Source organism: Lynx rufus, unplaced genomic scaffold (assembly GCF_022079265.1).
Source record: "Lynx rufus isolate CCGP_SWC_20201006 ecotype Redwood Valley unplaced genomic scaffold, mLynRuf1.p SCAF_7, whole genome shotgun sequence".
Classification (NCBI taxonomy): domain Eukaryota; kingdom Metazoa; phylum Chordata; class Mammalia; order Carnivora; family Felidae; genus Lynx; species Lynx rufus.
Genome location: NW_025814889.1, coordinates 126,438,028 through 126,453,739, shown reverse-complemented (window position 1 = coordinate 126,453,739; position 15,712 = coordinate 126,438,028). Strand labels below are relative to the sequence as shown.

General features: G+C 40.6%; 1 protein-coding gene across 3 annotated transcripts in view; it reads right to left on the bottom strand.

Moving 5' to 3' along the window:
• Window positions 1-219: 219 nt before the first annotated feature.
• RIC8B (RIC8 guanine nucleotide exchange factor B) overlaps window positions 220-15,712 on the bottom strand; it is a 97,504-nt gene continuing 82,011 nt past the window's right edge. For 2 of the 3 annotated variants that reach the window (XM_047066704.1, XM_047066707.1), the window contains one exon: window positions 220-1,591. In XM_047066704.1, the coding sequence (XP_046922660.1) occupies window positions 1,480-1,591 (112 nt within the window). In that variant the 3' untranslated portion in view covers window positions 220-1,479. Of the gene's footprint in view, window positions 1,592-8,271; window positions 8,443-12,575; window positions 12,660-15,712 lie in introns of those variants that run through there. The other variant, XM_047066705.1, reaches the window with a different exon arrangement.

The following is a 15,712-nucleotide window of genomic DNA, read 5'->3' as shown; positions in this document are numbered from 1 at the left end:
GACTTCTGGCTAAATGACATCTTTCACTAATACTCCGTGTACTTTACCTATCCTTAAAAAGGCTCTTGTGGTAGGTGAGATAATGGATGTGAAAGCACTTCAGAGAAGCACAAATTCTGGGATATTGTTTACCCCAGGTAATCTATAAAGAAACACACAGAGATGGCTACATTGAATCAACCCCAATGTTTTATTTAATTTAAAGTTTTAAAAGGCAGTGGTTAAGCACATCATCTATGTGTATATATGTATGTATGTGTGTGTTATCTACATACATACACATATAAAAGGAAACCGACCCCTTTAGGCTTTAGCCACTGACTGACTAGGCCCGCTGTCTACTGCAGGATCCATTTTCTACTTCCTCCTATGACCAATTCTAGAAGTAAAAATAAACAGCTTTAATCAGTTTAACGGTAACTACTTGTGTTTCTTTCTCTTTTTTTAAATAAATAAAGTTACCATTAAACTGATCACCTAGGGTAGAAAGGCTGAACACACACACAGGCACACACACAGTCCCCAATTTAAAACCTGTGACATACGAATGACCTGTATGTACAGATGGGTGCCGCTGACTCCCTCTACCCCCGGCAGAGGCCACACAAGAACCCCCAGGACTCGGGGAGTCCCCATCCCCTCTGCTGGATCGGAGGATGTGTGTTCCTGGCACCCTGGGTCAGAGCTCAGAATGCACGCTCCCATGCAGTGATACAGACGGGGCAGGGGCGGGGGGGGGGGGTTCGGTTCTATGGGTCTAGTGTTAAGGTACATAAGGGAATAAATAGGCATTTGTAGCTGCCTCAGAACTAAACCATCATTTATAACCCTTTATGGGGAGAAATGTATTCTGAAGTTCTAGATAAGCGACATACAAACTTTCAGAATGTAACCAGTTTGCAAGTCTGGGGCTGTGTGTGTGCGTGTTTGTGTGTGCACTTCCACATCTTTATACAAAATTGAAATGAAGAGTGGGGCTAGGTTCATGGAGCAGCTGCTTGGCTTCCACGTGGTCAGTCCTGATCTAAGAAGTCGCTTTCCTCAGCCCTTGTTTATTAGCAGCTCGTTCTGCTTCTCACGTGCCGCTGTCTGCTGGAGAGATTCAGGAGGGCAGCTTTCACCGGTGAGAGGAAGGACGCGACTCTATCTTCTAAGAACCTTGGCAAACAGAACGGCCAGATTCAACCAGGGCTGCTTTGCAGAACGAAGTCCTTTCAGTTCCATCCTGATGAAATGGAATTACTCTTTCTCTGTGTTTTTAGCCCCTGCAACTCCATCTAACTGCAGCTCTGTACGAATGCCTCGGTATCGCAAAAACACAGGATCACCTCTTAAATATGCTGGATTCTCAATGAGTAAACCAGTTAATGTGTTTCTAGCCAAAGCAAGGGCATAAATGTTTTAGAGAAAAGACTCCCCTGGAGCTACAGAGAAAAGATGCTGATAAAAGCAATATTGAGAGTTGGGCAGGTGACGCTTTTAGTCTGTGTCAGAGCTGGTCTCTTCGATGACAGAGTACTGGTTGAGTGCTTCCTCCAAAGGCGTTATTGTCCCATCAGGTTTTAGTCCCATTGGTTTAAGCAACTCCTCTCTGGAAAAAGAGATAAAAGAGAGAAAAAAAAAGTATTCACCAGCATCACACACACACCCCTCCCCCCGCCCAAATCCACATCCTTTTAAAAAGAAAAGTCTTTAAAAACCAAAGTATTTTTCCTCAAGCTCTCTGTGTGTTTGTAACAGGAAAGATGAAAGGGGCATGGAAAGAAAAAGAGGGAGATCAAAGACTTCATTCACACAGGCCAAACCTACTAAGCCAATTAAAAGTATGAAAAGTCAAGGTCTAAATGGGCTCAGGACAAGGAGCAGGTCTCTTCTGTTTTTAATAATTAACTTTTTTTTTTTTTTTCCTTTTGTGGATTCGTTGTTTTAGTGAAGTTGAAGCTGCCAAAATTTCACGGGTCCCAGTGGGCCAGGCATACGATCAAGTGGCTGACTTGATATGTATGGATTTCATTCAGTGGAATAAATCGGTCAGATTTGATTCTGCCTCTCCAATCTACAGCAATACATAAGTACTTCTCAATCCAATCCAAGTCAGCTGGCCTTCCCCACCCTTCTCCCTCCCTCTTATTTTCTTCTCTCTCTCTTTCCTCCTCCTTTTTTTTTTTTTAAACACCATTGCTTTTGTTTGTGGCAGTTTAATTATGGGATTGACAGCCATTTTAATCTCTTCAAAGCTCCCCAACTGCCTCTTTTCAGCTAATCCAATTATATCTACTCCACGAGTTACAGCCTCATCTAAAGATGATTAATTATTGATTAAGTCAATCAAAAAGCATTAGGAAAGATTTATTTAATCTCTTCATAGGCTCTTATTTATTACATGGAGATTATGGCAAATGTACCTGTTGAGTTGCTAACTCTAGCCCTCCTCCTGCCCCCAAAATGTCAGACTTTACAAGTAGCCTTGAAGAGGCACATGAGCTGCTTCAAATTTATTTCTCAAGGAAATGGGCATCACCCCCTGAAAACATATATATAACCAAGAACCCACATGGCAGCAGCTTAATGTTGATGGGATCTGGAGTAAAGGGAAACAGTAAAACCTGCTTTCCCTCTGCCTCCTTGCTGTTGGCCCTTAGGCCGGCACAGAGGAGGGTTCCCGCCTGGGGAGGGTCAGCCACACAGCAGTGTTAAGTGTTGGAGGTGCAGTGACACTCCCGGTGGGGGGGGGGGGGGGAGGGAAACAGCCCAGTGGTCCCTGGATAAGCCAACAGGAGCCTGAGCAAGCAGCTCTGGCTAGTACCACAGACTACTTCTGAGAGTCTGAAAATCCACTTGAGTAATGGGGATGGCTGCCTGGCTATGTTGAGGCTCCTGAGTTAAAAGGGAGGAAATGCAGTTCCTGGTTCAAGAAATGGGGTCAGAATCATAGAACTTAAAGTTGAAGGGGCTTCAGAGATCATTTAGTCCAACACCCTTGTTTGCTAAATGAGACTGAGTGACTTACCCAAGGTCACACACCTAGGGCCAAGTTGGACCTAGGACCTAGGGCTCCTGTGCTCTTTGCAGGGCTTCACATCTGGATTAACTGCTCTAACTGCGTTACAGGAGCACACTGAGTTCAGCTGCTCAATGTCCGTTCAATACCTACAGGCCAGGAGCTAGGTCATACACCAGGCAGGGAAAGGAAGACTGGGCACAACTGTCCTTGAGTGGGTGAAACATGTATGAAAAATAACTTAGAACGTAATGGGGTAAATGCTGTCAGAGGATCACGAACAAAGAACTGGCAGCTCCCGAGATGAAGCGTAGACCACACTGCCCGGGAAAGGGAGGGACGGCAGTACAAATCAGGTACAGGTATCCAATGCTGGGCAAAGAAGTCACAGGGCCTTAGAGGCAAAGGAGACGGTGTACAGGGCTCGGTAGGGTCCTGTCTACTGGTGTGTTTTGTGTACTTTTTTGGATTGTGTCAATTTCTTCTCTATGTGCTCTCATGAAGCTGCAGAAGGGCCCAGTGTTTGGAAAGTGGTGAGGTTTGATGAAGAGGTGGCCGGAGGTAAGGCTGCAAGGGCAGTCTGGGGTCTAGTGGGTAAGTGTCTTCAATGCCAAGAGGCTCAGGTTTGTCTGTAAGGGATGTCACCTCTGTTTTATAGGGCAGTGTCTCTGGCAGCAGTGTGAAAGGCACACCGGACCAGGGGGAACCTGGTGGCAGAGAGACCAGTCATTAGGATGTCACTGTACAGTGTATGTGACAGGACACAGGACACTGGACTCGGGCTGTGACCCACTGGAAGGGCTGAAGGCTGGTGAAGAAAGACTAGGAAGTGGAGTATCCCTGTGGCTTCCAGCTCAGGTGACCGAGAGGATGGGGATACAATCCACTGGAGCAAGAACACCACAGATGAAGTAGATTTTGGTGGGGAGATGCTGACCTCTTCTAGGACATGAAGAGCTTGAGGCCCTTGCGTGACAACCAGGTAGAAATGTTTACTGGAAAGCTAGAAAAACAACCTGTTTCCATGAAAACTTCTCTCTGGCACTAATATACACCACGCACATATCTACGTTTTTACAACATAGCTCCCTAGTTCTAAGTGATTGTGCTAAAGGATTTTGTGACATTGGACACTACTAATGACGTAAAAGGACAAGGGGACAGCCTGCTGGGAATAAAACACTGAGAGATAAAGTTCAAAGGTCTAAAGGGGCTTGTGGAAGAGGGTACAGTAAGGGGTAGGGAGTGAAGGGCTGGGGTAGGCGGAAGCAGGACCCTGGATGGGCCTAGAGGAATTCTGGAGAGATCGCAATGGGACGCTGGGTGGATACACCCCCGCCCCCAAACCACTACCAACACGACTCCACTTCTGTGACAGCAGGATGATGCTGGGCTAGCTACCAGCTTGTCCAAACCTAGGAGGAATATTTTCATCTGTTTCATCCCTACTCCAATTTTACGATGGAAGTAATTAAGAACAATCCAAACGTCTCATGGCCAAATTATAGGATAATATAGGTCTGTGGGATAAAGGGCCTCATATTTTAATTCTCACTTATGAACTATTCTTCTCAAGCATTTATTTTTTGGGTCCTTTGTATCACCCCTCCAATAACATGAAAACTCCTCTGAGGGTTCCGTTTGATGCTTGGACTTCTAGACACCTCTGTAGGAGAGGTGTCTGTGATTAACTGGCCACACAGTCATGCATTTGTGCAAATGAATTAAGGCAGCAATGTGATATAGTGTGAAAAAACAAAAAACATCTGGGGTCTGGAAGTCTGTTTGAAGGCCTGGCTCTTCCACTTACCAGTTGTGTGATCTTGGGTAAGTCTGAGTCTCAGTTTCCCCATCTGTGAAATGGGGATAATGATAATACTAGTTCTACCTCCTTGCCAGCAATGATGTAAGAAGTAACCGTAACAGAACTAGTAGGGGTAGCAATAACAAGGGTGTAGATCAAAGAGTTCTGTGAGCTGCAAAGATGTCCTACATATTAGTTGTTATGATTGTGGTAGAGTGAAAGGTACATACAGGTTTTGATGGTGGACAGACCTAGGTTCTAATCCTGAGTCCACCAGTCACTAGCAATAAGACCTTGAACTCTCTTCAATTTCCTTATCTGTAGAACTGGGATAGAAATACCCACCTCACTGAGTTGTTCTGAAGGCAAAAGGTCACTATATGTGTAAACTGTAGTGTAATGGCTTGGAATGTGGTTGGAACCGCAAGTTGATTTTCCTGTCTTTCTGTGCTTATTGGAGACTTCCCCAAGCTTGTTAGGGGGCTCTGGGAATAAGTGGGGGCTGAATATGCAGAAGCAAATAAAAGACATGGTCCCTGTCCTCAAGAAGCTTTTAGTCAGTTCAGAAGATAAAACACACACACATTAAACAATATTAAAAGAATTACAGAACAGCAGATCAACAAGCTTGAGATGATTAACAGGCAGAGCCCTGCTTTCCCTAGCTTGGCAGTTCATCAATTCCCCCCCTATTGTAACTGAAATGTGTTTAAAGGAAATTTCTTGCCCTACCTCGGAGTGAAAGGAGAGAGGATCTCTCACAGATATGGGACTTTTTTTTCTGCTGGACTCCAGGCTTACTTATCAAACTCCCATCTCAACGTTTCTGATCTTCTTCTCTGTCCTACAACTAACAGCCCACAAATACCCAAATGAAATCTTTGATATAGAGACTCACTCCTAAAAGGTCTGATGAATGATCTGGTTATATACTAGACTGTTTCATTTTGTAAGATGTTATACCTAGATCAGCAAGATGTGGATGGAGAATGGGAAGCATTAATGAATGCCACAGAAATGTTGTTCCACCATCAACCGGGCTATGTATGTGTGGGAAGGACACAGAAGGAGATGGGGCCTGATCACAGGCTCCTCGCAGGAGATGGACTCAGGGCCAGACTGTGATGGCAGCGATGGACATAGATTGATGGGGATAAAGCCATCCTAGGAGCAGAAGAATTAGTCAAGCAAAGGCACAGAAGCAAGAGTTAGTTGTGTGCAGAGATTGGCAAGCAGGCTGGTTTGGCTGAGGTAAAGGAAAAAGAAAGCTCAAAACAGATATGGGATACAAAGGAGGATCTGAATGGAGACTGGAATCCTAGGCTGACAAGTCTGGATGATGGTACAAAAGGTATTTTTGTCTTCGATTTCAAGGGCCCTACATCTAAGAATATTAAAAAAAAATAATCCTCGTTACAAAGTTTGAAAGCTATGAAACGGTATTGCCCTGACATTTAAAAGGAAAATGTTCTATGCTCTAATTATTCAATTTTCATATCCCTATGTGTCTAGCACAGTGCCTTGCCAACAGCAGGTCCTCAGTAAGTGTTTATGCACTAAATTTAGTTGTAATTGATATTATCTTGCACTTTCACAGAAAGAAAAGGTATAGTGTCTTATGGGACTCCTAATAAAAGAACCATGATCAAGAGAAAAGCTAGATCTCTGCACAGAAGACTCATTTTCATCATCATTTACAGAGTTAGGAAAGGCATTAGAATTCTACAGGAAATTCTGCAAAATGCTTTCCAGGGATTTCTTGTTTTCTGCTAGACGGTGAGCAACTTGAGGGCAGGGTCCATGTCTTATCTAGCTGCGATTTGTAGTATCTAGTATAGGCTGGGGGCACACAGTAAGTGTTCAGTAAATGCTTATTAAAAGGATATAATGCATGGGTCATGTCATAAATGAAGAACAGTAGAGAACCATTTATTAAGAATCCTTCTCATTATTTTAACTATTTTTATTATTTTCTTGCATCAATGTCACTAGACATTCTGACCGTGCAAAAGTCAGGCCCCCTTTGTATCATACAGCCTGGAAACTGAACTACTGATTGGTGTAGACGCAGCTTCTTATATATGGGGCAGCGAGAGGTCTAGATTCTAGTCTCAGATATTCCTCTAACTTGCTGGGTGTCCTTGGGCAAGTCATTTCCTTCTCTGGGCTTGAGTCTCCCCATCTATAAAATGAAGGGGTTGGACAAGATGATCCCCAAGATTCTATTCTAAGAGTCTCAATATTAGGCTACTAAATAATCTTGATCTATTTAAAAATCTGCAAGGTTTTTAAGACACTAAAACTCAATGCTGTTAAACCTTTGTTTCTAATCAAGATATTCTAAGCCTAAGAGTCAAACACGGCATCCGACCTATAATTGACCTACATCAAAAACAGAAATCCTTCCTGCGAAACCACTGGCAGATGATTAGAATGATTACAAAAGTAAATCACAGCAGTGGCAAATGTTAACAAGGGAGGATCTAAATTCAGTCATGGCCCTCAATAAACAGGCCATGAAGAGTTACTGGCACTAAAAATGAAGGTCACATCTAAAAGGAATGGCTAGGTGTCAGATATATGTACATTATGGTTAAACGGAGATACTGTATATTGAAATGTGCATCAGGATTAAGATATTCACATAGCAACAACTCCTTCATACTTACCTTCAATGCTATACACAGGCCTTAACATAAGTTAAGACTGCCCTCGTTATCATCAAAAAGTACAGTGATGTCTACTGGATAAAGAGCCCATTCTAGGCACTGTGACAGTATCATGGCGGGCTTCTCATCTGATCAGGCATCTGGCCAGGGAAGAGATAAGCCTCCAAGAATGTTCAACTGGAACGAAACATCATTTAGAAATTTGATCTTACTAAACGATAAGGAACCATAATCTATAAGGGCTTGGCCAGGCACAAGGACATAGATAAAGCAGGTCCAAGAAAGGAAACCCTACTTTGCCCCAGCCTAACCCTTGGAACTGCTAATGGAAACCAAAAAATACTTTCTTAAAGATTTAGGGGTGGGAGATTATGGGATTTATACCATATTTAAAAATTTCTGGTCTGTTTTTTTTTTTTCCCCCAGATATATTTTAACATTTTCCTGAGCCACCATTTCCCTGTAAGGATGGTCCTCTGGGATGCCTGGGTTTCTGTAACTTCTCAGAACCTTAGACAAGGTTCTACTTTTTAGGGCTTCTGGTTCCTATGTAAGACTTTCCCCCAGAAATGACAGTGCAAAATTGGGGCTCAGACACTAACATACCCAATCGCACATTATAGAATAGGCCAGATGTATATGTGTATAAAACACCTTACTTGACCTGGAAGCAAGAGAATACTCTTGCCCACAGCACATGTTTTTGTGCAATACAAACAAAGCATTCAATTCAAGTGTACTTGTTGAAAAACAGGACATAATTAAGCAGTTGGTAAAATGCATTCTTGTTTCCCACTTGCAGATCTCCCAAGAGTCCCTTCGAATTTACCTATACGAGTTTCAGCTTCCCGCTTGCCACTTAGCTTGATAACGACTCAAAAATCATTCCCTTGTTTTCAAGGGCTCTTCTTTCTTGTCTGCTCTGTGTACTACAGGGCAGTATTGACACATGGAATTAATGACAGGGTCTGTAATGAAACAACAGTCATGCAAACACCAGTCTGCTCTTTTGATAAAACAGCATGTTAGAGACCTATTCACCTCCCTCTAATTGAGTACTGCATAATAGTTCCGATCCTTTTATGTCATATATTTTGTTCTATGATTAGAAAAGAAGAAAAGGGGGAAACCTGTGAGGCACTGCTTCCTTCAATCGCCCTCTGATTAATTCCCTGTTTCTAATGAGGGTGGCTGCTATTTAGGCAGGTTCTGTTACATACTCGTTTTGTTGACTTCTGTACAATGTATAACAAAACCCAAGACGGGATAATTGGGAACCATTTCTTTGGCACAGGGATTCCTGCTCTTAATGTAAGGTTTGCTTGGAAAAAAAGAACCCTGACTTTTTAAATTAGCCATTTCATATTTAATTCCTTTTCACATTTGAAAGGGTGAGAAACTGGTAAATACATAAAACATTTTTAATGAACACAGAGCTTTTCAAGAGATGCCTGCTAGTGTGGAGCCTGTGCTAGCTGGGAGAAAGCAGCTCTGTGATCTGTGCTCTAATCCCAAGTCTGAGAGTGCATCTTATTTCAAGATTTCAGCATCACTGCAATGGTCCATACTCCACCAAAGTTCAACGGACTGCCTAGTAACTTGTTGATATGCTTACAAGTGTTTATAACCCCTTTTTCTCATAGGAATAATATTATAACCTTGGCCATTGCTTAACATGTTCAGTTACATACTGGGAAAAAGTGTCCTTTGGGCTTGGACCCTGATCCTTCATCTTTCATGGTCTTTCATCTAATGACTTCCTAGTCCTGACTGGGTACACTGATTTTTCACTAAGCCGCTACCCCAGGATTTTTGGAGGGGTATGGTGGCTTTTTCCACAGCAAATTCAAAGTCTTCAGGCTGTATCTTTTAAAACAATTCTGGGATCTTCCCTGAGACCTCACCATTGTGCTTTGGGACTGGGTACAATTAGGAAGGTGAATATGTAGCATAAAAAATATCATTTCCATGACAAATGGACACAGCATATCATCTATTTTGGATTTCTTTCTGTTTGTAAAGGTAATTGGGAGTTGCCTAAACAGTCCCATTGGGAAGCCTTTCAAAAGTTAGATTTTCTTAATGTGGTTGCATTAAATATAAGAATTTGTTAGAATACCTATAATCATTCTCTTTTTAAAATAAAAAACTTCTATTAACAAAGAGTCATAGCAGTTTCACTGGTTTCCTTCTTATAAAGGTGTGTGTGTGTGTGTGTGTGTGTGTGTGTGTGTTTGATATAAACTATTTACTTTAGCACCTCACCTGATCTTCGAGAAGATCTCAACTACAGAATGAAAGAGCAGGAATGTGGGTTTTCCAAATCTTAATTCTCAGGTAAATATGCTTACAATCTTTGCACTTTGCATTTTTTTAAAATTTAGGACATCTTATTTAAAATCAGATGGACACATTTTTGAGAGCTGTTGGTCATTTTTCAAAATGACATAAGATCTGGAGTGTTAAGACTGAGAATCGAGTCCTGGCTATGTCATCAACCAGATGCCTGATCTTGGGTCAGTCTCCTAATCATTGGTTCTGTTTGTTCTTCAGTCAAACACTACTTGCCCTAATAATTCACAGGGATGCTTTAATGATCAGTGGAGATAATATAAATGGAAACACTCTTTAAACTTTAAAGCACTATATAAATATTAGTCTTTTACTATTCTCATTTCTGTTAGAAAATCACATGCAAAGTTTCTAAAAATTTGTTACCTACCTCACATTAAACAGCATGGTTAAAAAAATATGGAGAAAGAGGTTAGGGACAGTGCTAAAGAATCAAATTCAGTTTTATCCTTAAGTGAAGGCATTCTTATTTTTTGATAATTTCTCCACAGGAGTTTTCTATCCTGTTGTCCAAATTAGTAAAATAAATAAGAGGTCAGCGTGCCAACTGACACTGTTGAGTATAGCAGCAGAAATCGAAATTCTTACATGCTGTCCCCAATCAGAAAGACTTAAAAGTTGAAGGAGGGTAGCTAACAGCACAAACAGCCAGGGGACATTATTCTTATTTGAGGTTTCTCTATTAGAAGCCATTTCAGCTAGTGCTTAAACTAAGAGCTCAAAGTAGTCATTCCTTCTACAGAGCTTAAAGGACAGTGACTACCAACAAGCAATACAAAGGGAGCATGACATCCTACTCAGAGGTGTCTAGCCAGTGAAGGCCCTCTATAACCTAAAGATACACAATACCAACTTTCTCAAATTAATCCTCCCTTGCCACTTTAAGGGCATATTAACTTAACTGGATCCAAGTTCCCTTAATTGAACTTCCAGGCAACCTTACAGTGTATTTTAATGATATCAGAATAGTGTTGCCATATGTAAATATAACATAAGCCATATATGGAATCTTAAAATATTCTAGTAACCACACTGAAAAAGATAAGTAAAACTGACTTTGACTTTAATATATTTTGTTAACCCAGTATATAAAAAATATTTCAACATAAAATCCATATTAAACAATTGAGATATTTTACATTTCTCTTTTTATACTGAGTTTTTGAAAGTCTGAGTATTTAACCCTTATAGGACATCCCAATTCAGATTAACCACACTTCAAGCTCTCAGTAGTATATGGCTGGTGGTTACCGTATTGGACAGCACAGATCTAAGAGATTTTCCGATATAAACAATTACAATCTTTACACTTTTGAACCTACAGTAGATCTCAAAACACTTTAAAAACTGCAACATGTTTCTGAACCATACCTGAAAAGCACGTCCTTGACTAACTTATCATAAAGGTGGATGTGATCACAGGTTTTTTTTTTTTTATGTGAGTAGAGTAACTTATTCATAAGGAATAAAGTTATGTATTGCTTTTCAGTCATTGATTGCTCGTCCCAGCTTTAGTAAGTCTAAACAGAATCCCATATTTGGAACCTGCATTAATTAAGAAAGCCATGTCCCAAATACTACACAATGGCTGTAAAAAATATATATATGATATGGAATAGATAAGAAATGGGAAAATTATTTAAATGTAAATTTTAGATTTGGATAAAATATATAAGCAAAAAAGCAATCAATGTACATTGTTAAATGTTGTTAAATGTGACCGGGTAAGGGTGGGGTAGAAGACTAATCAGTGCCTGATTCCAATTAAGGAACTAAAGGGGATTAGAAAATCAAAACAAAACTGAAACTTGAAATATTATTTCCTTTGGTTCGTTTACGCTTAAGCCAATCAATCCTCTCTCCCTTCTTCTGGAGGAGGCGTCATTATTACACACGAGCTGTGTGCTGTAGCTAAGGTGGACGCAATTGTATTAGCCACACTGGACTTGCGTATACACACACAGTCCCCATTCTAATCCCCCACTTAAGTTGTGGGGGCTTATTTTTTTTTCCAATTCAAAGAAGGAAAGAGCAGGTGGAGAGGAAGGCAAATTTCATTCCCTTTTTCAGCTCTGCTCTCACATTATAGAAAGCTTCATTTGACATTTTTAATTTCCTGCCTCAGGCCTTAATGCTTATGTTTGTTTGCTACATATTACAATGATAATTTTAGAGAAATTATGTACCCCAAGATTCAAATTAGTCATTATATCTGGCCAAGAAATGGAACTGACAAAGGTAAAGTTTAAAGTCTTAAACCACATAGGGTATTTTATAGAGCCAAAAGCTGCCCAACAGATTTGGGGATCAGCTGTGTTCATTATTTCCTCATCACACACTAGGGAAACCACAGGGTACAAGGCACTGTACTAGCTAGACATGATGGGATTTACAGGGTTCAGATTATTTTCAAACTCTTAAGACCTCCAGGTCTACTGCCAATCCCCTTACCTACATCTGTCACAAATACAATCCACACACACACACACAAAATCACTAGGAGTATTACTAAGTCAGCTGGTATTCAACGGGAAGAAAATGTTGGAACACGAATCTCTCCAGTGTCCTTGGAAATGTAGCTGTGATAAAGCTGCCAAGGTGGTGAGCTCCTTGTGGCAGTCACTATGTCCAGCATGGAGGCAAAATGGAAATGTGACTTTAATTTTTGAATCGGTGGTTTTACAGTTTTGGTAGTAGATGACATCTACACCCTACACCAGGCTCAGTAACAGTACTTGGCATGACCAACCTTAATCATCACTTTGGTAAGTGCTTTGGCACGGGCCACTGTTGCTAACCACCATCCTGGTGCGGGTCCTTCACATCTGCTCTCCTATGGACGGAAAAAAGGAAGTGTCTAGTGTCCATTCCTTGGCCACGTCACCTCCAACCCTATCCTTTACTCACATGCCTTTTACTTCAGGCCCAGGAGAAAATGATTCATTTTGGAGAAGGAAAGTTAATTAGACAAAGCTACAGTACACTCTTAGCACAATGAAGACTTGGTGGGATGCAGAACATCCTCAGAGTGACGGTTGAGGGAACTGACCAGCAGCGCAATGCTGAAGAGGATGATTAGGAAGTGTTCGGGCAAACACCAACTCTAACAGACAGACACAGTAGCACAGTGGACAGAGCAAAGGTCTTGAGTTCTGGAAAACGAAGTTCCTAATCTCACTTTGTTATGAAGCTACAAAGAGAAGGTATGTGAAAGTGTTTTGTAAACTGTTAAAGGAAATGTATCATCCTGTCATTAGCTTAGATATATTCAGGGGTAATTTCTTTGAGCCTCACTTCCTCCCCAATTATAAATCTGATAATAGATTTCTGATAATTAAATAATGATAAAACACCCTGAGTCTTTTGGAAGAAAGATGTAGTATGTGAATACCAAAGGTTTATCTTATTGACAAGAGTAAATGTCCCTCTACCTGGAATGAATGGTCATTTCTCCACTTATCTATTAAATAAATACCTTTTAAACCTCAAGAATCAGCAAAAATGCTGTATCTTCCCTGTGAAACAGTCCCTGATTCATCCAAACAGAATGAACTGCTCCTTTTCCTGGGTATTTACAGTTCAATATAGACCTTATTTTATCATTATTTCCATCTACCTTGTATTTTAGAATATCATAGCCATTTCCTTCACTAGAATGTGTGTTTTCCAGAGTCTGTCATGTTCTCTGAATCTCCCTCATCTTCCTAGCACAGTGCCTTGCACAGAGTAGCTGCTTACTAAATGTTCCCTGAATTGTACTGAACTTAGTCTACTTTGGCTTTATGCCATCTCTTCTACCTCAAAAAAACCAAAACCCCAAAATCAACAGTGAAAAGAGAGCAGAAACTTAAGACAAACATGTAAGATGCATAAAGAATGGCTTCATTCTTTGCATTCCTGCTTTGGAATGCCCACTGCTGATCTCCATACAATTTTCTCACTGATCATTAGTAAGAGCAAATGTTAGGAAGCACACACACAAAGGCAGACAATGTAAAAAACCCACCACACGTCATGCAAAAAGTCTGTGGTTTAGAACTGTTTTTAAAGTTGCCTTTAACTTCAATTTTAATGGCAGAATCGGTACCATCAAAACCAACACAAGACATATTTGCTTTGCTTTATACATGCAAAAAGGAGTATCACCTTCAGATTGAGTTGGGTATCTGCTGGGTGATTCTGGGTGAGTATGCATCTTCTTTGAGGCATAGTTTAAATCAAGTGGAAGAAGCTTGGCAATTTCAGACTTGACATAGCTTCAGGCTATTTATTTGTTGGCAGCTTCTAGAAATGTGGATTCCCCTGGGATTAAAAGGAGAAGGACCTAGCACCGTTTTCTGTCCCTTGCATAGGGATGCCTTATGGAATGGTCTTATCTCTTTCAGTAAGTCAAATACCTGGAATATAATGGAGTATTTTAGGCAGTCCTTTCCCCATCTCCCACTTTCCTAGCTTGGAGTTTACTCATCTAGGGTATATAGGCCAGTTGAACAGCATCTGTGTTATATTTTAAGAATTCATATGCAGCAAAATTTATGAAATTTGTTTATTGCTCTAACACACGGATATGCTCCACATAGGTCCTTATTAACATTTTCCTCTCCAGCTTCTACTAGATGGATTCTGTTAGTTCTCATCCTAACTTCTGTACTTAAACCACAGTTTCATTAGCTACGTTCGATCCTTTTGGAAGTAGCCAAGCACAAATCTTATGTTTCTGATTTCATTCACACCTTGTTATTCTGTTTCCTATAGGTTTGCCTATAAGTGTCTTCTCTTTGCTTATAATTCTTTCAGTAAAGGAACGTGTCAATTCTATATAAAGGTATGGAGAATGTCATTTGCAAACAAAGGTCACTTGAAGATTGTGTGCATAGTTAGTTAGCTGTAGATTCTACCCTCTTTAGGATAGGATGAAAACTTAAAAGGACTATCTGGAAGTCATTAAGTTCTAGTCCTATTAGCTTTGCAGATGATGAAGCTATTTTTATATAGCTTCTACCACATCACCAGCATCATTTGCAAAAAGCTCAGACTCTGCAGTGTCTACCCATACTTGTCACACTCCCTAAGTCTGAAGTCCGTCAGCCTCCTGCTCTGCTTTTAGCCTCTACTTGTTTCTCTGTTACACCTTTTCCTATAGTGGCTGGCTTTCTGGCTTTCCCCATTCCAGTTGCTACTTCTCCTGACTGAGGGGATACTAGCCTTTACATAGTTGCTGTGAAAACGAAAATGATCAGAAGAAATACACCTTTAAGTGGTAGCTGCCACCAACACACAGAAGCACTCATTCAAGATGGCTTAAAGGAGACAGTGACTCAATGTATGACTAGAAAATAGAGCAATTCAGGCAAGTGTGAAAGGAATTAATATTTTCTAATAACTCCTCCAAGATGACTCGTTGCTGATTAGTACATATTTGACTTAATTATTTTCAAAACTGGCTATTTTTGGAAGGGAAGGTGGTATGAAGCAAGGGAAGGGGAGATTGTCTTTAGAACCCCTAATTAATACAATCACTTGCTTTCAGAAAACCCTTAATTTGAGCTATTCCTTTTCACTTTTTCCTGTTGGGTGCATGGCAGTTTAGGATTCTTGGTTTCAGGAGCAACCCAAAAAGACAGAAATTGCCAGCTTGCACATCAAAAATGGAAAAAAAAAAAAAAAAAGCATAATGATTTGGAACAAGAACCAAAACAGACTAAAACAAAAATACAAGAAGCAGCAAAATCATTGAACCTAACTCACAGCATCTTTTTGAAGACAGGGAGGTTAGTTGGTTAAATACCACAGTGATCTAGTAGTTCCTACCCTAGCTTTGAGAGTTTAAATGTTTAGAATGCACATCCAGAAGCGGCACACGTAGAAAAACCATGGTAGCCGAGA